At 34.7% G+C, this 23,607-nt stretch overlaps 2 protein-coding genes across 3 annotated transcripts in view; one reads left to right on the top strand and one right to left on the bottom strand.

The window, feature by feature from the left end:
- Positions 1–3,220: 3,220 nt before the first annotated feature.
- On the top strand, positions 3,221–7,048 carry LOC116300363 (uncharacterized). The gene is made up of 2 exons (XM_031709221.2): positions 3,221–4,032; positions 5,306–7,048. The coding sequence occupies exons 1-2, from the start codon at positions 3,481–3,483 to the stop codon at positions 5,456–5,458; spliced, it is 705 nt and encodes a 234-aa protein (XP_031565081.2). The 5' UTR covers positions 3,221–3,480; the 3' UTR covers positions 5,459–7,048.
- A 5,471-nt stretch (positions 7,049–12,519) lies between these two features.
- The window catches only part of LOC116300365 (insulin-like peptide 03), an 18,511-nt gene continuing 7,423 nt past the window's right edge, over positions 12,520–23,607 (bottom strand). Inside the window, exons 1-3 of one of the 2 annotated variants that reach the window (XM_031709225.2) lie at positions 18,414–18,595; positions 15,064–15,241; positions 12,520–14,479 (exon numbers count right to left, since the gene is read on the bottom strand). In XM_031709225.2, coding sequence (XP_031565085.1) covers positions 14,346–14,479; positions 15,064–15,241; positions 18,414–18,425 — 324 coding nt within the window. In that variant the 5' untranslated portion in view covers positions 18,426–18,595 and the 3' untranslated portion in view covers positions 12,520–14,345. Of the gene's footprint in view, positions 14,480–15,063; positions 15,242–18,413; positions 18,596–23,607 lie in introns of those variants that run through there. The other variant, XM_031709224.2, reaches the window with a different exon arrangement.

Below are 23,607 nucleotides of genomic sequence, written 5' to 3'. Positions count from 1 at the left end.
TTCTAAAAGAAGTCGTTCACCTCACTGAACAAAGCAAATGCATGTCTATTGTGTTTCTTTGTGTTCATTTAAACACTGACTGTCAAAAACGTTTGATGGAAATACAAAAGGTATATATATGAGCATATATATTGAAAACGCAGAATTTTTCTGAACGGGTGTATATATATATATATACAGCCATTTGCAAAAATTATGGCCGTTTCAAATATAAATACAAGTATATCGAAAGTATATCAAACAGGGCAGGATATCTTTCTTGATATTTTTTTCAGAGAGCCCTAATGATAAACAACTCGAAAAAAATATAATGGAGGATATCCCATAACATTTTATATGCTTTTGATATACTTGTATATCTATTGGAAGGGGCCATAATTTTTGCAAATGGCTGTTTATATATATATATATATTAAAGCCAAAAATTCTCCGCTTCCGGCATTCTATATATATATTGTAGCTTAGCCTCTTTTTCAGTTAGTCGTCCTGCAGCCTGCCTCTATCAGTAAAAGATAAAGTTTTGTTTGTCTTCTGACACTGTTTAGCCTTCAGTTATCACCAATCAGTGTAAGTTGTAAATGAGCTCACTTTCGGCCGCCGGCCGTGTCACTGCCCCAACACTATCGTTATGCTCTGTCCATGTCTGTTTATTGTCACCTCTAAGCTTGGAAAGAGGCTTTATTAGATGTAACTGAGGTTATCAAAGACTCTTTTTTCATCTCAGCTTTTTAATGAAATGTGGTATTATTTCTTTTATCAACTAATATTTTAAAGATTTACTTTGGTACGAGTGATCATGTAGTCGTGAAGTTATAAGAAATCATTAAAATTAAGAATAAAATATATCATATATAAAGCGCCCGGCCCGAGCATTATCGAAGCTAGACGATCGTTGCTATGCATACTGTTATGCTTGTGAACAAACTTTTTCTCTTTATTGAATTGTTTGAAGCAAGAGTAGACTAAAAACTTTGTCAGTGTAGAATGAAATATAAGCCCAATGTTCCGCACGGGTGTTACTTAGAAGTGGTGCTCAGTACTGAAGAATCCTTAGGCACGCGCCAAAATGGATTTAGCGTTAAGTTTCAGTGTGCCAAATTACAAAGGAAACACATTGACTTCAATAATCCCGGCAACTACAGCTTAGAAATAATACAAAAAAACTCATAAATATGATCGAAGTATTTTGCACTTGGGCCAAGCAATGACACGTGGTACTCTTTGATCACTAATGTTATTTTTGATTCCGTCGAATGATTTCGTTACCTTTCGTTCAAAAATCACTAAGATTTTGAGACTCTGGTTATTCTGTAAAGCTAATTCGAAGTTAGGAATACTTCCAAACCACGATAATCTAGAAACAATGCCTTGTTTTTGGTGAGGTTTTATGGAAGAGCAGAGGTCAAGCGTAGCGTTTAGAATAAAGACACAAACATTGTCTAATATCCAAACGATTTTCATCGAAGTGCATGAATTTGTAATTTTGGATCAGAGAGATTGTTGAAAATGATGTTACACGTTCGTGTTCAAATACTTGTACAAACTGTCCTAGTGGTTGAGCATTCTTTACAGATCATACATAATTCAAGCCTCGAAAACAAAATGATTGTGTGCTGTCCTAGAAAATAAAGTATTGGGTTGTGGTACATACGAGTCAACATTCTGCTACTAAAGATAGAAACTTCTTAATTTTCAAAAACTTAGAGATTGAGAAATGTGTATAAGTCAACAATTAATTCAGGTTCGTGAATTGGAATTTATAAAAATTCTTTGTGAAAAGTTTTGGTATTGTCTTATGTTCTTATCTTCGATCTCAGATAATTGTATTGATATTGAAAGGACTTTGTGGCTGGCGCCTATAGTTCTTTGCCTTGACAAGAATTTAACTTATGTATTTATGTGTGTGTATGTGTGTTAAACTGGCACGAGTGCTGTGTTAATTCACTTTGACCTTGGTTTGTCCAGCTTATTTACACAAGAAGGGGTGCACAAGACACACGAACCGTCTCATTAGCATTAGCTCCGATTCTAACTCTATTGTAAGTATGCCTTTCCTCGGCTTATATTCTACGATTGAAGTTGTTGTTTGCAGTTCAGTTCGAGGAATGTTAACCTTCCATGCTGAGCTAATTTGACTTGAAGAAGGGTCTGCGTATTCTGTTATTTATTAGTTGACTTAAGTGTGTAGGCACGCGCTAAGATATTCATTCTCTAAACAATTCCTCACGCCCTAGCTTACATGCTATCAATCAATTATCTTTTTCAAAGTGATGATGAATTACTTTGCTTTTATTTGAAAGCGTTACTGCTAATAAAAATCTAGTAATAGCGCCATTTGAATGATCCAAGAAATATAAAAGATTGAGTTTGCCAAAGTAGTTGTTTTTACTCCTTTTTTAAATTACAATCTTAATGGTATTTGGTCTTTAGAAAATCAAATATTTTATTGTTGGTTGTTCTTTTAGTGTAATTTGACAATCCACACACAGGAATTTAAGGCACACATTGACTTCTTTCTTATTGTATTTATTCTGCATCCCTACACAAACTTGCGCATCTAAAGGTAAAATACCAAAACTTTGCAGCAAATGTTTATGCTTGCTTTTTTGGGTTGAGTGTTCGTGTTGATTCGTAAGATAACTTGGTTAATTCGTTAAAAAGGACAAATATTAACGATATTTGCATGATAATGACCTTCAGAGAGCACTGAGTTCTAAACTTTCTTGTTATCTATTAAGTACATTTACCATTCAAAATGCGTCATCGAATTGCAATTTCGTTTTCCTGCAAAAAACAGTCAGTCAAATATTTCTTTACAAGTTGATTTTTATCCACCACTCTTCTTTGCAAAACTGCTCTTAAATGATTTTTCTTCAATATAACATTCTTTTATGCTTAAAAATAAATGTAGTATTTTTTGGAAAGTGCCCAAATAATCTGAATCGTGTTTTATTTGGATTCTAATCATTATTTCAATTTAAAAGCGTTGCTTTTCTAAAAAAGTGGCCCGTGATGATAATTTTGCCATCAAGCAAGTTCAGTGTTGACCCTTCTCGAAGGCTTAAATGCGGTCAGTGACAGTGCTTTATGTCATTGTTTCTTAGTGCTAATTACAATTCTAGCCACGCGAACGCCACGCAAAAAGCTCGCTACACAAATGACTCCTTTGACATTAAGATTAGTCCATACAAATAAGTCGGTCGCTTTTATGCCACTTAACCAACCCTAGAATCCATTGTCCAGCCGTCTCGCTCGCTCCTCCTCTCAAAGCTTGAGCAGTCTACCGTGAATCCCAAAGGAAGCACTAACATCTTTTTATGTACTCCACGCGTCTCAGTGTGCTTAGTAGGGCGACACTCGATTGAGGGAGTAGATGCAGTACTTTTGGATTGTAAGGCGCGAGGCAAGCTCGACGCACCATTTACGTGGTTGAGAAAACAGCTTTACATTCATCCAAGTCGCAGGGTCTCTCATTCCAAAATGGAAGTATCACTGGAAGAAAACTTTCCGTTGCCAAATCTCGGTGATATTGATTTGTCTGAGCTTAGTTGTGATGAAACGCCTTCGCCTACTTCAAGTTCGGAGTACTCGCCTTTGAGCTCACCGACTTCCCTGGATATTCAGCTGGACTCACCAATGTCTACAGCTTCTAATGCCTCATCGCAATCAACCAACGGGTCTACGGATTCGCGGCCTCCAAATAAGCATTCCTCATGCTTTAGTAAAAAGAACAGCAAGCACAGCGCCAAGTGCAACACACCGCAGTGCATCAAAAAAGAGCATGTTTCAATACTACGCCGAAATGAAAGAGAAAGGAATCGAGTTAAGCTTGTCAGTGATGGGTTCGCAACCTTAAGAAAGCATGTTCCAACGACACCAATGAACAAAAAGCTCTCCAAAGTAGATACACTTCGTACTGCTATTGAGTACATCAGACACCTTCAGAAAGTGTTGAATGAAAGCCATAGAATCGAGAGGGAGCGAAGATTGATGCGTCAAGTTGGATGGTTCCAAGAAGCCTACAAAATACAGGTATTGTTTCAAATTGATAAGTAGTAAAATGTCGGGAGTAGACAAATCATAAGAACGGAAGTATGTAAGAGTACTTTGGAAAATATCAGACTTAAAAAGAAGCAAACTTATTCCATGAGCAACCCCAGGATGTTTATGTCCAACAATTGACAGTGCGAAATTAACTGCAAAAGCCAATGTGATTTGATAAGCCCTTTCCAAACTAAGAGTACGATAGTTATATACTCCATTATCATAAATTACTTTAATTATCATGTTACAGTGTCAAAAACCTTTTCAAAAACCAGAATTTTATTTGCACGAAGGTATTTAGTAGCTCGTAATTGATATTTTAAAACTTTTAAAACTTTGATCTTGAAGTTTACTAACATGAATAATTGGGTCTGTGCTAAATTCATCGGGCAGAACGAAACAATTTTCTTCGGTAAGCTTTTGTGCTCCAACTTATGCCACGTGCCAGGACTGGAGCTAAATACGGATTTGTAGATTTATTTATATAGAACACCGAGATTCAAAGTTCTTTCGCTTTTTTGTGATTATCTTTGATTTTTCCATTGTGCAGTGCTCGTCAAGCGGAACTCTAATAGAAAGACTATATGCAAATAAATCTGCTCGCTTGAAGCTCACTCTTGACCAACTGAGGTCAAAATCTACATGCAGGCCACACCTAGTTTGTACAGGATATTGCACAACCCATGCCGAAAAGTATCGAATAAATTCTCTTTATAACCTAAAACACAACCTGTGCTTTTAATTTTGTTTACATAGCTTGATATATTGACCATTTACAAGGAATTCTTGACTTCATATGCGTCATAAGTTCACCAGTGTTTAACTCGCTATCTTTGAATGGTTCAAGAGGCATCGAGTTAAAATAATCAAATCGCTAGAAATGACAGCAATAGAAATTCCCAGCTGAGTTTGATTTTTATTATGTAAAGTATAGAAGTTGAGGATTTAATTTGTTGAAGAATGAGAAAGCAATCGACAATAAAGTTCTTTATGTACTGCACGCCCGTTTTGGCGGTTTTGCTTGACGCTCTTTGACTTCAAAGCTCCGCGATTCCGTGATTTCTTTAAGCAGTGAAGTGAGAATCCTGTTTGTCAGATATGTAAATGCAAGAATCGAACTGCGCGTTGCGTAACATTTCAAAAATCCTACCTACCTTGCTGTGCTTTACGGATACTTCATATTTAAGAGTAAAAAATAAATATGTAGTTGCTCATTAATGATATTTTTAAAACTTTTGTTTGTTTTGATTTTCTTCTTTAGGCTCACAGTGGAATGAGCGTTCTTCAGCAGAACCATATCAACTCATTACTCATGGAACTACCAGAAATTGTTCCTTACCCAGGTCCAGTCCAGGTTAGGACAAACCCAATGGGATTCAATAATTATTACGGCTCGATGAGCCTAAATCAGTAGTTATGAGAATAACATACAAGAAATACTCTTCATTGCCATGGAATGAAAAATGTAGCTGTTAAATATGGCGCTGAAAAATCAATTCAAATTTGGTGCATTTTGCACTATACAAAGACTTTCGAAAGAAAATTCATTAATAAACCAGGGTTAAAAGTAGGGTTAAAAAGCTTAGAAACATAAAATCAATATCTAAAAATCATTTATAGTTTAGTAACTTAGTGCACCCTTTTGTATTTTTGGAATATATATAATGTAAGCACATTTTTAATTTCTTTGATATCCCATGCACTTAGGACTTAGAAATTAGTTATCATTATTCTTAAAATTTAATTATTTGCACATGATATGTTAGTGAGGTAATTCACAATTTATGTCCGTTAATGGACAACGTAATCATCGATTTGAACAAAATTATTTGTAGTTTAAAAGAACGTTTTTGTCAAAAACCAAAACTTTTGTAAAGTGCTAAAAATTACTTTCAACTTTTTTCAGTTGACCATTCTAGTCATATATAAGATATATAAGTTACAATTGCCCACGGTTTTTTTTAATCATTATCCGGCTTTAGGAGTTTCATTAAGCACTTGCACTTAATTATTTTTCAAGGATTAGTTATAGTTCTGTAAAGGTCGCACTACCATTTATCGAAACATGTAATAACTTTTACGTCTTTGAAGTTTTTCATACTGAAAAACAAAGCCATTTCATTTGAAATATTCCAAAGTTTTTGATTGGATCACATGGAAGGTGTTTAAAGTATGCCAACATATTCTTTGAATAGGTCAGTATCTTTTACTGATTAAAAATACTTTTTAAATTAAATAAGTTTCAATTCTTCCAAAATTTCATCGCCATTTTGGTCGATTTTCGAAGTTTAACTGTCAAGGGATGCAATATTTTTGTAACTGAATTAACTATTACGTTTACATTCTCATTCACTCAGTAAGCCACCAATTTACTCGGGCCTAGGAAGTGCATTTGAAAATACAAAACTTGTTTTCGCCACTTTACAATGTGCCAACCCACGCACGATGTTGCCAGCTCGAGAAATTTCTACAAGATCAGACTTTTGAAACCCTTCATAAAGATATTACACAATTGTCGAGGCTAATACACAATCATTATATACAACTACTAGGTCAACTAAGCACGAAATAAGATGACCGCGTTCATTTATGTAAGCAATTGGGCGTCTTTACGCTAAGGAAATCAATAGAAGGCGTATCTATCATTAGCATGTAAAGACAGCTGGACCTGGGAGTTAACCAGACCTGGTAATAGGACAATCGTATATAGATAAATAACTCACACTATATTCTTAAATTTGTACATAAAAAGTAATAGAGCAAATAAATGATTATATATTTTTCTAGATAAAATAGTAATAGTATTTAATATTTGGTTGGGGGTTATTCACTTAGACTTTTGAAGTCTATTGGAACATGGCTAGCAGGAAGGAAAAGGGGAACTTATTTATGGTGTCCTCTCTGGTGTGTTATCAGAACTACAAATCGGCGCAAATATGACAATGTATGACAATGTTCTTTTCAATTTCGTAAAGATTATACAATAAAACTTCTAAAAAAATTAGTTTATGAATATGTTGTGCATTTGTGGACTACCACTGGTTTTAATCCTCTTCTCTTTGGGACACAGAGAAATTATTATTTCCCGTTTGTTGCCTTTGTCATACAAACAGCAAGCCATCCATGTAAGAAAGCTTCTTTTGTTGGAGTGCTTTGTTCGTTAAGAATGACTGGCAACCATCCAAGCTCGCACTCTTGGGTCTTTAGAAGACATTGGCTTTGATTTCAATGTAATTTATCATCGTGCTCTAAATTCGTTGATTCGAACCGATCCTTTTATTATTCGCAGCGGTGTATAACCGGCTCCGCGACTCCAAACCTACAAAACAGTTTTCAGAACAATACGCATTTCTGTACTTTGATTTGGTTACCTAGGTATACCTAGGATTCAATTATCCAAACATCGTTGGCAAAATCCAATATAAGTTATATCAAAGACACATAATTGAAAGGTGAGAGGAAGATAAATTTGAGTTTATTAAAATTTGAGAAAACATAAACCCAATTGCAAAATCATTATCGGTTAAACATAGAAGCTGGGTACACGAGATATCAGTATTAATTAGATGTATCTTGTGATACAACTCTTGGAATTTCCATTAATTGAACATTGAAGCTACAGAAAGCATGGAGGCTTTTATGGTAAAATTCATTGACTGTCAAGAGAATTCCACATTGAATTGCACTAATCGCGAATAACGAAAATAATAAAATTGGCTTCCTTCAATTATAAGACAAAATAATTAACCAGCGTGGGCTTCCTGCTGTACTTTCATGCGATTCAACTTTTCAAATTTCCTCCATTTTTATCAGTCCAATTTTCGAGAACATATCCTATATCTTTGTATATTTCTCCCTAAGTAGTTTTCACGTTCATTCGGTGTTTTGATGGGGGTTAATGTAAATTTTAACGTGGTTCCCTAATTTTTTAAGTGATTCCACGTGACTACCGTTATGTATACGTCTTCTCTAGCCAAAAAGCAGCGCACGTAATTATGATCAGCTATGAGATTCAAGACAATCATATCATAGTTAGTAGAGGGAGATTATGTTCATATCGACTGTGTATCTCACTAAATGAACACAACATGTCTGTTAGATCTGAATAGCCGATAACGAGTTTTTGGTGTAATTTTCTTTGTCCTAGATCTGTTTATATAAGTGTTCTATAGCTTTTTTTTTTTCTATGTATTTTAGTTTATTGTTAGCCTAGTCCCTTAGGAGTTTTTGTATGCCTTATATACGCCCTCTATGCAAATACTGAGTTAGTTGGTGCCCGCAGTTCGTCCCTTCATACACAAATGTAAGTTATTCGTTTCCCTCATTCATTGTCGTTTTTGCAGTTTAATGTTTCGTAGTTTTTCTTATTTGTTATATCATATTTACTAAGTTATTTATCTATTTGTAGTCTTTACCTTACGCTATGCGTACGAGTTTAGAATAAAAACAATCAAGTACCAACAATGTCATTTCCCCGGAGGCCTTTCGGTCACAGCTTCTGTGTTTTATGATTTAATTCCTTGCGGCTTTCGCGTAGGGTAGTTGAAAGAAGAGAGTGGAAAAAATATGGTTGCTAGTAGGGTGTCAGTGAGCTACCGCTTTTTTTTTTTTTTTTTTTTCCGTACAAAACAAACCGTCATGCATTTATTTAACGACGTTTATGAACATTATCCAGCAACTTAAATAAATGATTGTTAACCAGAAAATCATGCATAGACATAAAAAATTTTAAAAGCATATTTTATATGTCTTTTTCTTTTTCTTTTTCTTTTTCTTTTTCTTTTTCTTTTTCTTTTTCTTTTTCTTTTTCTTTTTCTTTTTCTTTTTCTTTTTCTTTTTCTTTTTCTCTTTCTTTTTCTCTTTTTTATTTTTTATTTTTTATCTTTCTTTACTTTTTAGAGGACTTTTGCTAACGGTTCTCCGGCCTGTTTTCTTTTATCTTCCCTCTGAGAATTTTGTATAACATATTTTTTTCATTTTTTAAATTTCAAGCTTTTATGTGTGTGTGTGGGGGGAGGGGGTAGGGGGGTAAGGGATACAAAACATTGTGTGTATAAATGCGACATTTGAGATTCTAAAACTATGATATTGTTAATTGAAGAAAAAAAACATAAGCTTTGTGGGCGTGAATCTTGAAACAACTGGATCGAAATGAAATTTGGTGCGCATAATCTAAATTATGGCAAACTCCAGTAATGGCGAACCCTGTAGAATAGAAATGTCATGATTGGCCCAAAAAAAAACAAAAAACTTTTCATTGTCCACTTATTCGATTGTTTTGTATATATTGTTTCTCGCCTCATTGTACTCACCCAATTCACAAATGGGTTAGATGTTCTTAGAGCTGCGACCTTGCCCGTATACAGTGCACTGGCTTTTTTGTTACTTCATTTGTTTAACGTTTTGGTTTCTATTGATTGTTCCTTCGACCGATGATTGTTAGCGCGTGAGGTTAATAAATCACGTGAGGCGCGGAAAGGGTTGAATTATTTCCCGCAGTATTGCCTAACTTCACAGTTGGATATCTGTCCTACCTGTTCGAGCTATGATAATTTTTTAATCCTTTTAGTCCTTTTATCCAGAGAGGTCAATCTTTCGGTTGAGTGCCGTGACTGCCATGCTTAAATCCTGTGTTCAGGCTCCTTTCGTACCATTACTCATGATCATGCCAACATGTAACGCATTACTTTATTATTATCACCATCATCATCATCATCATTATTATTATTATTATCACTACTATTATTATTATTACTATTACTTTTCTTTTTTTTTTTTTAAGAATATAATCAAAATCTATATATACAATATGTAAATATATTTGCAACAAATTAATAAATAAAATTTAAAAAAAGAGAAAAAGAAAAACTATAATAAAATATACTATAATGAAAATATATCTACTAATGTACAACCATAAAATCTATTTAGTAAAAACTAATCCTAATAATATATGTTTAAAAATAATAAAAATAATGGCAAACATTCATATATATGGGGGATTATTATTATTTTAAATCCTATAGTTTTTCATTTTATTTTTGTTTATCATTATCTTAAGATATTGAGCGTTGGAACTTTAGTAGCTTTAGGAGCGAGTATATTTCTATTTCTATTAAGATCTTTTTATTATTATCATTATCATTATTTATTATTCATCATCATCATCATCATTCATTCATTATCATCATTATTATTATTATTATTATTATTATTATTATTATTATTATTATTATTTAACAATTATTCGCCGAAGGCGAAGTGAATATCGGGTTCACTGAGGATTAGGCAAATGATTGTTTTAGTATAAGTACACTGATGATTCTTTCAAAAAATGGGGGGAAAAAGATAAAAGACATTTTTTCCGGTAACAGCAACAAAGCGGCTGGCCGCTATTTTGGATTATCGCTGGAGGTGATTATCTTGTGATAGTGTGAGTTTCTCGACCAATCAGCGAGTGAGATTTTCAATAATCACCTGTGTATTTTTACTAGTATATTTTATTCAACCTCAGGATTATACAAGTTTTTTCCTGGTACTAGTCGAGTCTTTTCACAAGACCTAAGAATTATTATCTTCTTGCTTCAATCTTCTTATCCGTGTAAACATTAAAATCCCACTTTTCGTTTTCCACCATTTTCTCTGGTTCGTGATCCCTCCAATTATCTGCAGTGGACTGTATTTGGCGTTTCCTACATACATAGGTGCCAATGGATTGTTCTCACCACTTTGTCATGTCTGTAATTGTACTCTCTCCCTGCCAGTACTTTACAATCAGCTACAAAGTGGTCCACAGTTTCCGTCTTTTCTTTACATCGCCGGCACAGCGATGAATCACTACTGTTGTACTTACTTCTCAAGTAGTTGGTAGGTAGTGCTTGGTCCTGTGTAGCAGTGAGTAGTCCTTCCATCTCCATTTTAATGTGTCCTTTCTTTAGCCAGAGCCAAGTGCTCTTCCGCGGCTTATCCATTTTGTCCTCGCACGTCTTGATGTAGTTTCCGTGTAAAGGCTTGATTGCCTTTGTATCTTTCAAGTCTTTCGTTCTGCCTGCGGTGTCGGTATTCTTTCTTGGTCTCTTCTGATTCTTTCAAGGTATCCCTTTCAATGTTACATAGAATTTCATCTTTGCTGACATATTCTTTCAAGGAAAGTTCTTTCTCTCTTACAGTGTTTGAACTAAATATTCGTACAGAGTGTAGCGGTGACTCGATTCTTTCTCGTTCTTCCCATAGAGCTTCATATCATCCATGCATAACAAATGATTCAGTACATTACCATTGTTCAGCTTGTAACCTTTCCTTGTGTTGTTCAGTATGGACGTCGATGGTATGAGACATTTGATGCATAGTAACGGTGACATGGAATCTCCCCGGGATATGTATTCCACGCTTTATCTCAGAATATGCATACACTTACTTCAATAAAGTTAGTCACCTGAAAAGCTACAATGCTGAGACCGACAAGGATCATGGATAGATACATTTTACATGTTTCAACCGCTTGATAACTGTTGAAGGACTTGAGATCTTTTACCAGTTACAAAAGTTAACCTCCTCTGAGCATTCTCAACTGCTGCAGTTTGTGTCAAAAGCTTTACTTGTTGAATATAAAACATTTCCCCATGATTCTCAGCGAAATATCATTGAAATAAGTATATCTGCATCTATGTCGCGCAAGGTACTTCGTTTGCGCAAGCGCGTTACACCCCGCTAGGATGTGTGAGACACTTTCCGGGCCTTTGCCGTATAATCGACATATGCACTCATCGTCATCTTCGCTGACAATGGTATCTGTCTTTCTATTTAACAATTATTACAGTCAAAACTCTCTTTCGAATAATTTTTACCTTATCAGTTCTTGGGATCATTAACTTCATCTAGAAAAAAAAAATAATTGAAGATTTTCCCCCTGATTTTATCGTCACCTTTCAGTTTTATTTACCTTTCACTTTTATTCACCTTTCAGTTTTATTCAAATTGAGCTCCATGTACCTATTGATTGGTTTCAAGCATTCCCGAGAGATTCAAAAAACAAAAACATGGCGGCCATTGTGGTGCCGTTTACAATGGATGCAAATAAGATATCTTTCGTTAAATGGCACCAACGCTCCCACGGGAGGCCACGATGACGTAACGTAACGTCATAAAAACGAAGACAAAGGCGAAATTCGGACAAACAAACTTACGAGTTTACTTTCAGCAGATAATTTTCACAGCCGATCGCAGTTGATCTTAGTTTACATGGGTTATTACTGTAACTTTAAGTAAACATAATGAAATCGGTTCGTATAATCCTCGTAGCGGTTAAACAGAATGCAATGTTTGTCCGAATTTTTAGGCTATTTTTAGAATCAGCGCGCTGCGCTATTGGGAGCTCCGCTTTTGAACAGTGCCTAAATATATATATTTTAGGGCATCTATATAGGAAAGATGTAGTAGTAAGCTGGTGTGCGATGGCATTAACGACACATACAAAAGACATATTTTCCATATTAGTACTGATAGTTTTAATATATATGACGCAGTAATCTTGTTTAGGTTTCCTTGAACAATGTACAATTAAATAGTCGTTATTTATATAAATAGGAGTCTTTAGTATAACTTGATATCATTTTCACTTTTTATCCATCGTAGTGCATTCTAAAACCAAAGCAGCAGCCTTTCTTAAATGACTTGATATTTTTTCCATCGTTCGATTTTTTAACAAACCGATATGAAGTAAATGAACAAAACAAACGAACATTATAGTTTAACCGCGAGTATAATCCTTTTCCAGATGAAGCGATAAAATATGAACATTGGTTTTTATCCACCTATTATAATATGAGACCAGAGATCTGAAATTTGAGACAATTTGCCAGCGCAGGTAATCGCTAAAAGTTGATGGAATATTTAGATAACAACTAGTTGTGAACTACTAACTAAAAAGAGAAGACAGTTATAACTCTTCTTCATATGTAAATCCACAGCTCACAGCATGATTTCAGATTTCAGGTCTCCGACCGATGATGTCTTTTGAAATAGGTTTATGCTTATACACTTATTTCAATAAAGCTAGTCACCAAAAACCTAGAAAGCTGAGATCACTGAGCATCATGGGAAAATTTTCATATCAAAAAAGCATATATATACAAAGCTTTTTTGATACAAACTGCAGCTCGATGATGCTCAGAAGAGGTGAGACTGTAACCGGCAAAAGATTCGCAAGTCCATGAACAGTTATCAAGTGGTTGAACGTGTAAAATGAATCTACCCATAATCCTTGGGGGCCTCAACTTTATAGCTTTTCAGGTGACTAACTTTATTGAAATAAGTGTATATGTAATAGGGAGTTGTAATCCCGTATTCCGTTTAGTATAGCACACACCATAATATGATGTATAATCAATGACTGATTAACTATGCTATTGATTACGTCCTATGACAACTCTAATTGTAAGACGTTTAGTTACGTCACACTTTCAATTCTTTTATCTGACTTAGTACTTAACTTCGTCATCTAAGTGACGTCATTGTCTTCAATCGTGACGTAATCTTTGTTGTTTACACCAGTCTGATATATAGTCTTAACTAAATAGTTTTAGTCAAGTCCAACTCTAGTAGTAGTCTATCATCAATTCTGCGTTCTGAGGCTATAAGTTATATGTATGTGAATAGAATTGTTTGTTCGTTCTCTCCTGTGCTTCGAGGGTTTTCTGGGTTCGCCGGTTTTTTCTCCTACCGTAAAAATCAACTTCTAAATCCCAATTGGAATCCAGTATTAGAAGACCCACTCTGTGGAATCCACTGTTAATCTCATTATTATTTTATTTATTTATTTGTCATATCCTACTAGTGGCTGAGAAGTGCCGGCTTTGAAATCTACGTATTTGATCGATCGACCAGTTGGATTTGACTAGAACAATTAGGCCTCTCGCCATTATGGCCTATGAGTCGATAGCTCATTCGGTCCATTTGGGCTCGAGGACTAATTGCTAAATAATACGTGCTATACTATACGATGCTAATGATTGATATGATTTATTAATTCTTTATACACTATTATCCATATTTTACTTCAGGAACGCTGTATTTAGAAATATCTGGTAGTTTTAAGGAGTCACGTGAGCTGTTATTTTAAGTCGCCCAGTAATTGACGTAATCTTTAGACCAATCAAAATACGCTTTTTATTTTGATCCGCATTCCCTTGTCCTCAACAATTCAAACTCATGCCTTGATACAATAAAATAATCTAATAAAATAATCGAAAAAAATCAAACCATTTAAGACCGCTTGCTTATTACTGCTACGGTCTTCTTGGTCAGCAGTATTCCCGTACTTCCTCATAGGCGCAGCTTTCAGAACAACATTCTTCTACTATATGGTATTGTCCATATGTTGCTGATCTCTTTTGAATGAAAGTTTTGGCGTCGGCTCCGCTCAAAATAGGAGAACCTAAGGCGAGATCACAACATTAAGTCACTCACTGGCTCTACTAAATAAGACCTTCATCAAATTTGCGATTGGAAATAATTCGTAAATGAAAATAGAGATTGAGCTTGTAAAAAGAGTTCGAGTTAACATGACTGGTGCCATTATCGATGACAAAGAGGATAAACTACTATTCCCCTTTCTTCGACACCCCCTAAAAGCTAAAAGCAGGTTCTTATTTTATAATCAAATAGAGTCAAAGCTAAAAAAATTTAAATCAAAGTACTGAATTGTATATACAGTGTAGCCGGCTTTAAAGTGCATATAGTCATTGTATTTGCTTAGATTGTAGTCATTTAGAGAAAACTTAGGCACACCTACCAAAAAGAGAATATAAGAAAATAAGAACCTGTTTAAGAACCTAAATAGCTTAATTTTGCAGTAAACACTATTTATACAAGAACCTTTTTAGGCTAACTAAAAAAAAAAAAAAAAAAAAAAATCTAGGTTCTTAAACGCGGGTTTCTACTGTATACACTACTGCAGGCCTTGCTTGCTGGGTTGCGCTAGTATAAGCAAATTCTAAGTAAAATAACTTTTTTACTTACGTCGTACTCTTCTCTTAAGACAAAGTGCTTCATATATTGTAATGATTCGATCTCCACAGAAAAATCCATCTGTTCTTGACTTTCCTACTTCATTGACTTTATAATATGTGTAGGCACTTGATGAACACACCAACACTGCCATTAACAACAACAGCAGGAGGGCATATGGCTTTCTCATCTGCAAATATTTTAGGATAAGGCTTAGAAACATGCAAAACATGTAACAGTAGACTCCATTGCAGGCTAGCCCATTATTTCACGTTTTTTTTTGTTTTGTTTTGTTTCGTTGTTGTTGTTGTTGTTGTTTTTTAATTCATATAATAGCACTATTAGGTATGATGCAAAGAATTGTGGCTCTAGATTTGCTATTTACAACATATATTCTTAGTTTTTGTCCTAACCAGTTGTTACTTTTGATGTCTTGTTTCGCTATGTAAATATAATGGTAATAAGCTCAAAATGAATTAAAAAACAGAGATGTTGGCATTACTTCCTTGTAAAATGATGTTCGGGAAAAAAGATACGAATGAAAAACAAAACAAAACATTTACGTTGTACTAGAAGTAAACATTTCTATTCAAGCAAAAATGAATTGGTTGGCACCAATCAGTTGAACATAGTGAGTAGAGGGGGACTAACTATAGTTCCACATCCAGCTAACAATGCCGGGAAAGTCGGGCCATCATATCTAAATCACCTGTGATTTGCATTGAAAGCATAGCCTTTGGCTAATAGAATGGAAAGTTTGGTTAATAAATGTTTAATATATTTTTCGGTCTCTATCCTCTTTCTATTGAATTATATCCCATTTGACGATGAGACATTACGGAAGTTCGCATGCAAATGAAGTTGCAATCATTATTTGCTGTCAGGGTTAGAATTTTTCAAGTTGAGGCATTCGAATAACGTCATCAAGATGAGCGCGCGTGCTGCGTACAAAGGCTTCGCACAAAAAGTGCCCGCGAACTTCCTTCATTTTTACAGTTAACCACTTTTATTCGATAACTTCCCGCATAATTCGATAACTGAAACACTAAAGAACAAAATGCTAATGTATATTCCTTCTTGAAATAAGTGATTTAAAGCATTGAAATCTTTTTATTTTTACATTTTTTTGCTCTTGCACCTTAATAAACCCGTAAACCTTTTCTTTCCTAAAAAAAAAAAAACGACATAAAGTGATAATAATAAAAAACAGTATAAAGGTCATATAGGTTCCAAAGCGGTTCTTGCTTTTTATGTGAAAAGCGAGCTAAATATTTGTTTGATAGTGTGGCAATAATATGGTGAGCGGCATTTGTAATGGTTACTGATATTCTGCTGTTTGCTCTTTGGTGTATCTTGTTGTTTTGTTTTTGGAGAAAAAGTTATCAACTAGTGTTTCTCGTTGTAAATTTCTGTATCCCACCTGCTAGACGTGCAGTTGAAATACAATTTGATCCCGAGATCATCACCGATCATTATGAAAAATAAATTACAGAAATAGGTGATTACGTGGTACATATTAGCAGATGAGGTTTAGTTTATGATCTAGCAGTTGCTAAACCATCTGTCTTCCATTATTGAGAATCAAATTAAGGTGAAATTTCAGGCTTGGTCAAAGAAAAAAATTAATGGGTTCAAACATTAAAAAGAGGGGTCAAAAATTATGTTTTATTAAGGACACTCGTTCCGAGCCTCATTGACCATTGAATTCGAGTTGTTCTCCTATAGTTTTCAGGGCTTTTACTTGATATACCAAAAGTAATGATTCCAAAGTATGATGTTGAAGTTGAAAACTCTGATTCAATCGTCTAATGGGGTGTACGTACAATCTGTTTTAGGGCTCCTTTTGATATCAGATTGCATTTTCGTATATCTGACTGGATAACCCTGTGTAAATAAAGGTTTCTATATATCTGTTAAGTAATAAAATATTACTGAATACAGCTGGGGTCGAACTTGAATGTACTTTTCTCCATCAGGGGCTTGTGTGGCATTTCCTGCTGTCAAATAAGGTCGAAAAAGAAACCCAAAACTAATTCCAAAGATAAAACTACTGTAAGATCAAGCGCAATAAACTATTTGGTACTTTTATTAAAACAACTAGAAATTTTGCATCACATTTGCCTGTGTTTCTTTTAAGACGTTTGGGAGGCTCTATTAATGTTTAATGATGGAAACTAATTAGCAGTTTGTAGGTTCGTACATCGATCATTAACTCTATACGTTTTCCTTTACCTGTTGTTCAATCGACTCAGTGTGGAAACAACAAAGTCTCAGCGTGAAATTAAGTCAAAACATTTGAAGAACGGAATACTGAAGAGTCGACTAGCCGAGCTGGAGACACGATGGCTGATAGATCGATATAATCATACTGAGAATCAGAAATATTTACTATTTTTAAAATTCATGTACGTCACTTACTCAATGTACACGGCTTCGACCGGGGCCAAATGGACTGGGAATAAAAAGGCTCTCCTACGAGTACATGAAACTTTTGCTAAAGGTTTTGCTAAGCAGTAACTTCAAAGGCATTATTTTCAGGGGCAAACATTTTTTCATTAGCTCAGGATGTTTCTGTTTAACGAGCAATTAACTTCAAGAAATCGGTTCCATTGTCGTGTTACAGACAGAATATTTCAGTTTTATTAAACTGGATTGTTTTTGATACCATGCATTTGATACTCTCTAGATATTACATAAATACACAAATCATTTGCATGTGGGCAACGTTTCCCCCCTTGTACCAAGTGTTTGAGTCATATTAGATCATACGCTTCTTAAACCTTTTAGCTCCAACATTTTCTTGGCTGGTTACTATAGACTACGTAATTTTTATCAAATTTGGATTAAAAGAAAATGCAAGAAAAAATTAATAAAACAACACAACACAAAAAGCAAAATATAGAAAAGACTGGGAAAAAGAAAAAAGAAACAGAAATGGAGAAACGTAACGACAAAACGTTGATTAGAAAGCTTCATCGTCTTATGAGGTAAAGTTCACAAAGACTAAATTACTGTGTTTCTATTCATAGTATAAACATGAAATTAAACAAAGAAAAAAGCAAAGAATAATTGAGCAAATAATTGTCGCTTCGATCTTTCATATGAGCAAGTGTGTGAAGCGATCAAGAAATTTCAGATTGTAATAGTAACAAGAGCCATTTCTTGCAAGCTTGTGGAAGTGAGATATTTCTATACCACAGCTTGCTAACTAAAACCATAATCAAAATAGGGTGATGTCAAAGTCAATATATTTCTAGTATAATGAGTCCAAGTCGGTTAGATTGACGTGGCCCTTACGAAACGGTACAGTTTGTTATGATCTGATACTGGTAAAAATTCAACTACCCAGCTTATTTACTTACCTTTTGATTCATGTCCCAAACAACAACAGATCTAAAAATTTATTCGGCAAAGTTAGAGTTATGTATTCCCTGTATGTAACGCTCCGTGAGAAATTTTTCGTGCAATCAGCTAGGTTTGCAGCACCGGTTACTTTTCGTTTTTCAAATTCAAATGACACAGTTAAATACCCTTTCAGTTCCGTCAGATTACGAAACCTTTTCCCACAGAACAATAGCATGTACTTGAAGCTTTGAAGGATGCAGCGCTGATTGAGCTGTCAGACCTTTTTCCGCTGTTAAATACTAGCCTAAAATATACGTCATTGAAAAAGCGTATCAAATGCGTGCTAATTGGCCACTTAATGCTTCGTTAGTCAAATACATTGCTAGCTATTAAGATACGTATCGATTAAAGACCCAAAAACCAAAGTTTAGGGTTAGGTTTCAATTGTGATTTCTAATTAAAAACAGAAAAAATGTGGAGGACGATAGATCGGATTGATATTTGTAAGTTAGTATAGGAAATCGCACGATCTCGAGTACAATTTGAGAACTTTCAAAACATTACGAGCGTCTATTAATTCCAAATTGTACGAGAAGATCTTGCGATTTTTTGTTTATAGTTCACTCAACAAAATTTCAGTAAAAAATGCGAAGCGACGCCGTTCATCTTTGTCTATTTGGCGGCCGATTTTCAGTCCATCGCGCAACTGAAATGTATAAAACAGATTAGTTCTTACGGCTTTAAAAATTTATTCATATGTTTTTAAGTACAAAATGATAGAAAATAATTGTTTTGACATTGTTTTGGCCGCGTTGCCATAGCGACTTAATTTGGTACTCCTACGGAGTACAATTAACGCTATAATTGTACTCTTCTCGACCAATCAGAGTCGAGTAATTTTGTTGAGTGTACTATAAAAGAGTTTATTTATCCCCATTTTCGTTCAGAGTATTATAGTAGGAGCGATTCGGTTTTTGCATTGGGTTTTGAAAATCTGTCTTTATTTTGTTTGTTTCTCTCTGTTTCTTTTTCTTTTCTTTTCATCTGGCTTATTGATATCTTTTCTTAGAGGAACTGAAATCTGACGGCTGGAAATCTGAGCCTACACGACATCCTGTTGCATTTGTACAAATCCCTTGTGGCTACCGTTCTTAACAGTGACCTTTGAGTGGGCGACTAAAAATAATTGCTTGGTTGATCGGTAATAATGGGCTGCTTTAGAGAGATTTACGTTCACTTTTAGGTAGTACAGGTATATGAAATTTTTAAATTCTATAAACATTTTTCTAATTCTGATAATCATACGATATTACCAGATCAAAAGAGGAAAAAGAAAACAAGAGAGAGAGAGGGGGAAAAAAACCTGCAGGAACGGTATATACCAGGCAAAAGGTCAAAGGAAGAGAGAATGCCACTTTACATGAGAGACGTAATCAGTTTAAAAGCATTGACCCAAGGATTTTTGACTTGTCGGTATATAACAGGCAGAAGGTGATCAAAGGGAGAGAAATAAAAGGCCACTTTACACGAGAGACGCAATCAGTTTAAAAGCATTGACCCAAGGACTGCGACGTGTCGATTCATGGCCCCATGATCAGTGCACTATTTGAAGAGCTATTAGCCTAGTTCTTAACATTTTGTGTGTGTGTGTGTGATGATATTGCAAAAGCCGAGCGAAACCTAGTTTGCCGAATCTCAAAGAGTGTTTGAACAACTAATGCCGCTCTATTGATACATCTCACAGGAACTAACTATTAATGAACCATTATTAAAATTAATTCATTAAACAGGAAGGGAAAACTTAATAGTTGTTTTAAGGCTTTCAAATGGTTCAAACTCGCCCACCACTTGATACCTTTTTTGTGGGATTTTCAAGTGACCCTTTTACTTTGTTTAAGTTTTTCATTGATCTCCGTCAGTCAGGAAAACTTCTCGATCGTATTATTATTTTTCTCTCATTTTGGATATAGCAATTAATACAATAAAATCATCAAGAGGATTTTGCATACTCCTTCGATTTGTTTTTGGGAATTATCATTGCAAAGACCATCATGGAGTAAGCAATGATCGGAAATCTGGCTGACTTTTAGAGGGGTCTTATTCGATTGAGGAATATTCCAATTTGATTCTGAGAAGACTATCTTTGAATCCCATGCTTTAGACTACTACCATTTGTGATAACTGATAGTAGAACTACCATCCATTAAAAACTTAACATTGTTTGTACTAGTAAGAGAACTAATGAATCGGTCATTAACTTTCTTTTCATGAATAGATACGATAATCATGAACAATTATTTAATTTCTTCTTTTTCTTTTCCTTTGATTTTCTCTTTTAAAAGTACTAAATGTTCTTAATTTTCCTGTTTACTCAGTCTAAAGGTTTTAGCCGCCTTTAGTATTAAGACATGCACAATGTGAAGAGAGGGAATTTTATACCTCGACGATAAATGAACCACTGTGAAGGAAGGAAGCTTAATTCAGTCTCGATATCCTTTGGAAATACTGACGTTTGTGGTGTAAAACACCTTTATCGTTTGACATTTGAAACACTTGAACACTAGATTGCCCAATATTTCTTTGTCAAAATTCCTTAACGGTCGTCTACATATTCGACTGTTTTGGCGTAAAACCAATTTAGTATTTCCGCTAAGTAATACATTGAACAAGCTGCGTACAAAGCGCAAATCCGGATATTACAAAAGCAAAGTCTTTCAAAGATTTCCTATTATATTGGAACCAATTGAATTGAGGCAATGATTTTCATGGCGGTCTTGGTAGAAATGCACATGCGCAACACAGACATTCCTCGCTTTCAGATAAAGGATTGAGATATGCTGGCAAGAGGGGCTTTTTTGGGCCACAGTTCGCTAATAAATGCGAACAGAAAAGGCTGGTTCTTGGCATAGATACAAACGGAGACCTTCGTTTTTTGAGAGGGACCAAGCATTTTATTCAGTCTAATAACTTTGCACCATCGGTAAATTGCTGCACTGACCTCTTAAATATAATGAAGCCTGAGTTCTAAAATAAACTAGGGCTTTTAAATTTGTTTTCGATCTTTGTTGGAGGCAAGCGCGCCAGAAGAACTCATAAGTGGGAACTGGAGACGTTGTTACCGCTGTTTTTGTCCACCTAATAACAGATTTTTGAAATATAGCTGATCATAGCGACGAGGTCGTGACCGTCGCGAAAAATTTCAGCTTCCTTGCGACTGAAAATTAACTGATAATTGAAGCTATTATTATAGCTAAAATTCAAAATTTATGATTTTTTTGGTCACAAAGTTAAAAGTGCTATAGCTAATAAAATACAGAGTGACAGCTAGACGCAGTGGATTTTGACTTGCGGCGGCGATCTTGATCATAGTTCTCAGACTTTGCGGCAGTGACAGGAATGGACGCCAATATCAATGCGCAAAGAAGCTGTGATTATTAGTTTTACTATTACTATTCAAAAGCACATGGACTCGTTAAAACTAGGATCGACCTTAATTCCTAGAGGGATTCGTTTCATTTTAGTGACCAATTTTTATTTTTATTTTCTTTTTTACTTCTTAAAGGAAAAAAATAACTAAACTGAGTAATATAAGTTCCATGCTCTTCGCCAAGAGGCACAGTGGAAAACAAGGAAATTATCTTCCTTTTTTAGTGCCATCAACATTTCGTTAACGCACGATGATTGACATTTCGAACTAAGATGTATTGATCAAGCATGCGCAAGCGATTTCAACCTCAACTCTTGACCGTAATACAATGTCAAGTCTCACGAATTCATTGAAATTTGAAGTGTTAGTGTATGATATTTCTGTGGTTCATAATCCATGTTATGGTTTTTTTAAACGTCGATATTCTGTATTGAAGTTTAATGCTGATTCCAAATCTGGACAGAAAATTGGGTGTCTCGAGCTTGTTTTTGAGATAATCAGCATTTAATAGAAGCCTACGCACGAGATTTTGGAGCAAAACTTGCGCCACCGGAAGTGACTAGAAAAAAATTGAGATTCATAAGATAATAGTTATTTGCAGACTATATGATTGCACGAATGACGGCTAGTCAATCATTCTACAATAATACATAGATATTTTTTTGACAAAAAGACAAAGAGCTACATTGATTTGTCATATTTTGTAGCTTCGGTGCTCTTAAAAGGATCTCATAAAGTCGAACAAAAATCCCTACAAAAATCTATATTTTTCATGTGTTAGAGATATAAAATTTTTCTAAAATGTTGATGTAACCTAAATTTTTAGGAGTTTTTTCGAATGAGCTATTATAAAAAAAAAAGAAAGTCCTGTGCAAGATTTGAGGGTTTTGCCCTGTTGAAGCTCAAAACGAGCATCTTCAATAAAATCTCGTAGATCAGCGGTTTTTGAGCGCACACATATAGTGAACTCAAATCAAACGTTCAAAAGTAGGCAGTCACCTTAAGGGAGATTACTGATCAATTTGTTTTGCTTCACTTTAATATAAAATTCTGATTTTTCAATCTTGTACGGTTTGTCGTTAAAGCCTATTGTCAAGATCCACCAATGGGAAACGCCTGACATCAGTAAACAGCCATCAATCGGCTTTGCAGTGTGGATTTTTAAATATTTATTTTAATTTTAATATTTTTTTTCTTAGTAAGCTTATCCTGACCATAGTTGTATTAAGTGCATTCTATATAACATAAGGAAAGGATTTTTAATTTCTCACAGGTTTTCAGAATGCTTTCTAGCTAAACAAACCTAGTGAAAACTAATCTCTTAGGCTTAATGAGTGTCGATCAAGATTTTAATTTTTTGACCTTTGATTGAAAATGATCAAATCCAAACGATAATGACAATGACAATTTTTCAATTTGGTTCAGTTCACAAAAATATGTCCAGAGAATTGAATTCTACGAGATTTGAAGCACTAAAGGTTTGACTAGCTTTGTTTGTCCGTCAATTATAGCTCAAAGTTCAATCTTAACTTTGCAATTTTCATGCTTCACATCTATTCCAAATGTTTTTCAACGTTTTCTAGCGTATTCCTGGTAAGCATTATTCAAAGGCTGATTATCTACGCTTAAGGGAGTCTACATGATTCCTGCTTTAGGTATTTGAATATTTAGACGTTTCATAATTTATATATTATATATCCGAGCTAAGGCGGAATGGAACTATTCAGCTGGACGGATAATGAACGTATAGGGCAGCAAATGCCAAAAAGGCTTTGATAGCAAGT

The sequence above is a fragment of the Actinia tenebrosa genome, unplaced genomic scaffold, assembly GCF_029948245.1.
Source record: "Actinia tenebrosa isolate PJP-AT-01 unplaced genomic scaffold, QUT_ActTen_1.0 PGA_scaffold16__25_contigs__length_10494907, whole genome shotgun sequence".
NCBI classification, from domain to species: Eukaryota; Metazoa; Cnidaria; class Anthozoa; order Actiniaria; family Actiniidae; genus Actinia; species Actinia tenebrosa.
The sequence above is the reverse complement of the archived record's forward strand: the minus strand, read 5'-3'. Positions and strand labels throughout refer to the sequence as shown.

What these genes read in the sequence shown, in the direction of transcription:
- LOC116300363 (XM_031709221.2), top strand. Translation starts at nt 3,481, where the DNA reads ATGGAAGTATCACTGGAAGAAAACTTTCCGTTGCCAAATCTCGGTGAT. An exon ending in AAGAAGCCTACAAAATACAG is followed by an intron (nt 4,033 to 5,305) that starts GTATTGTTTCAA and finishes TTTCTTCTTTAG; the next exon opens with GCTCACAGTGGAATGAGCGT.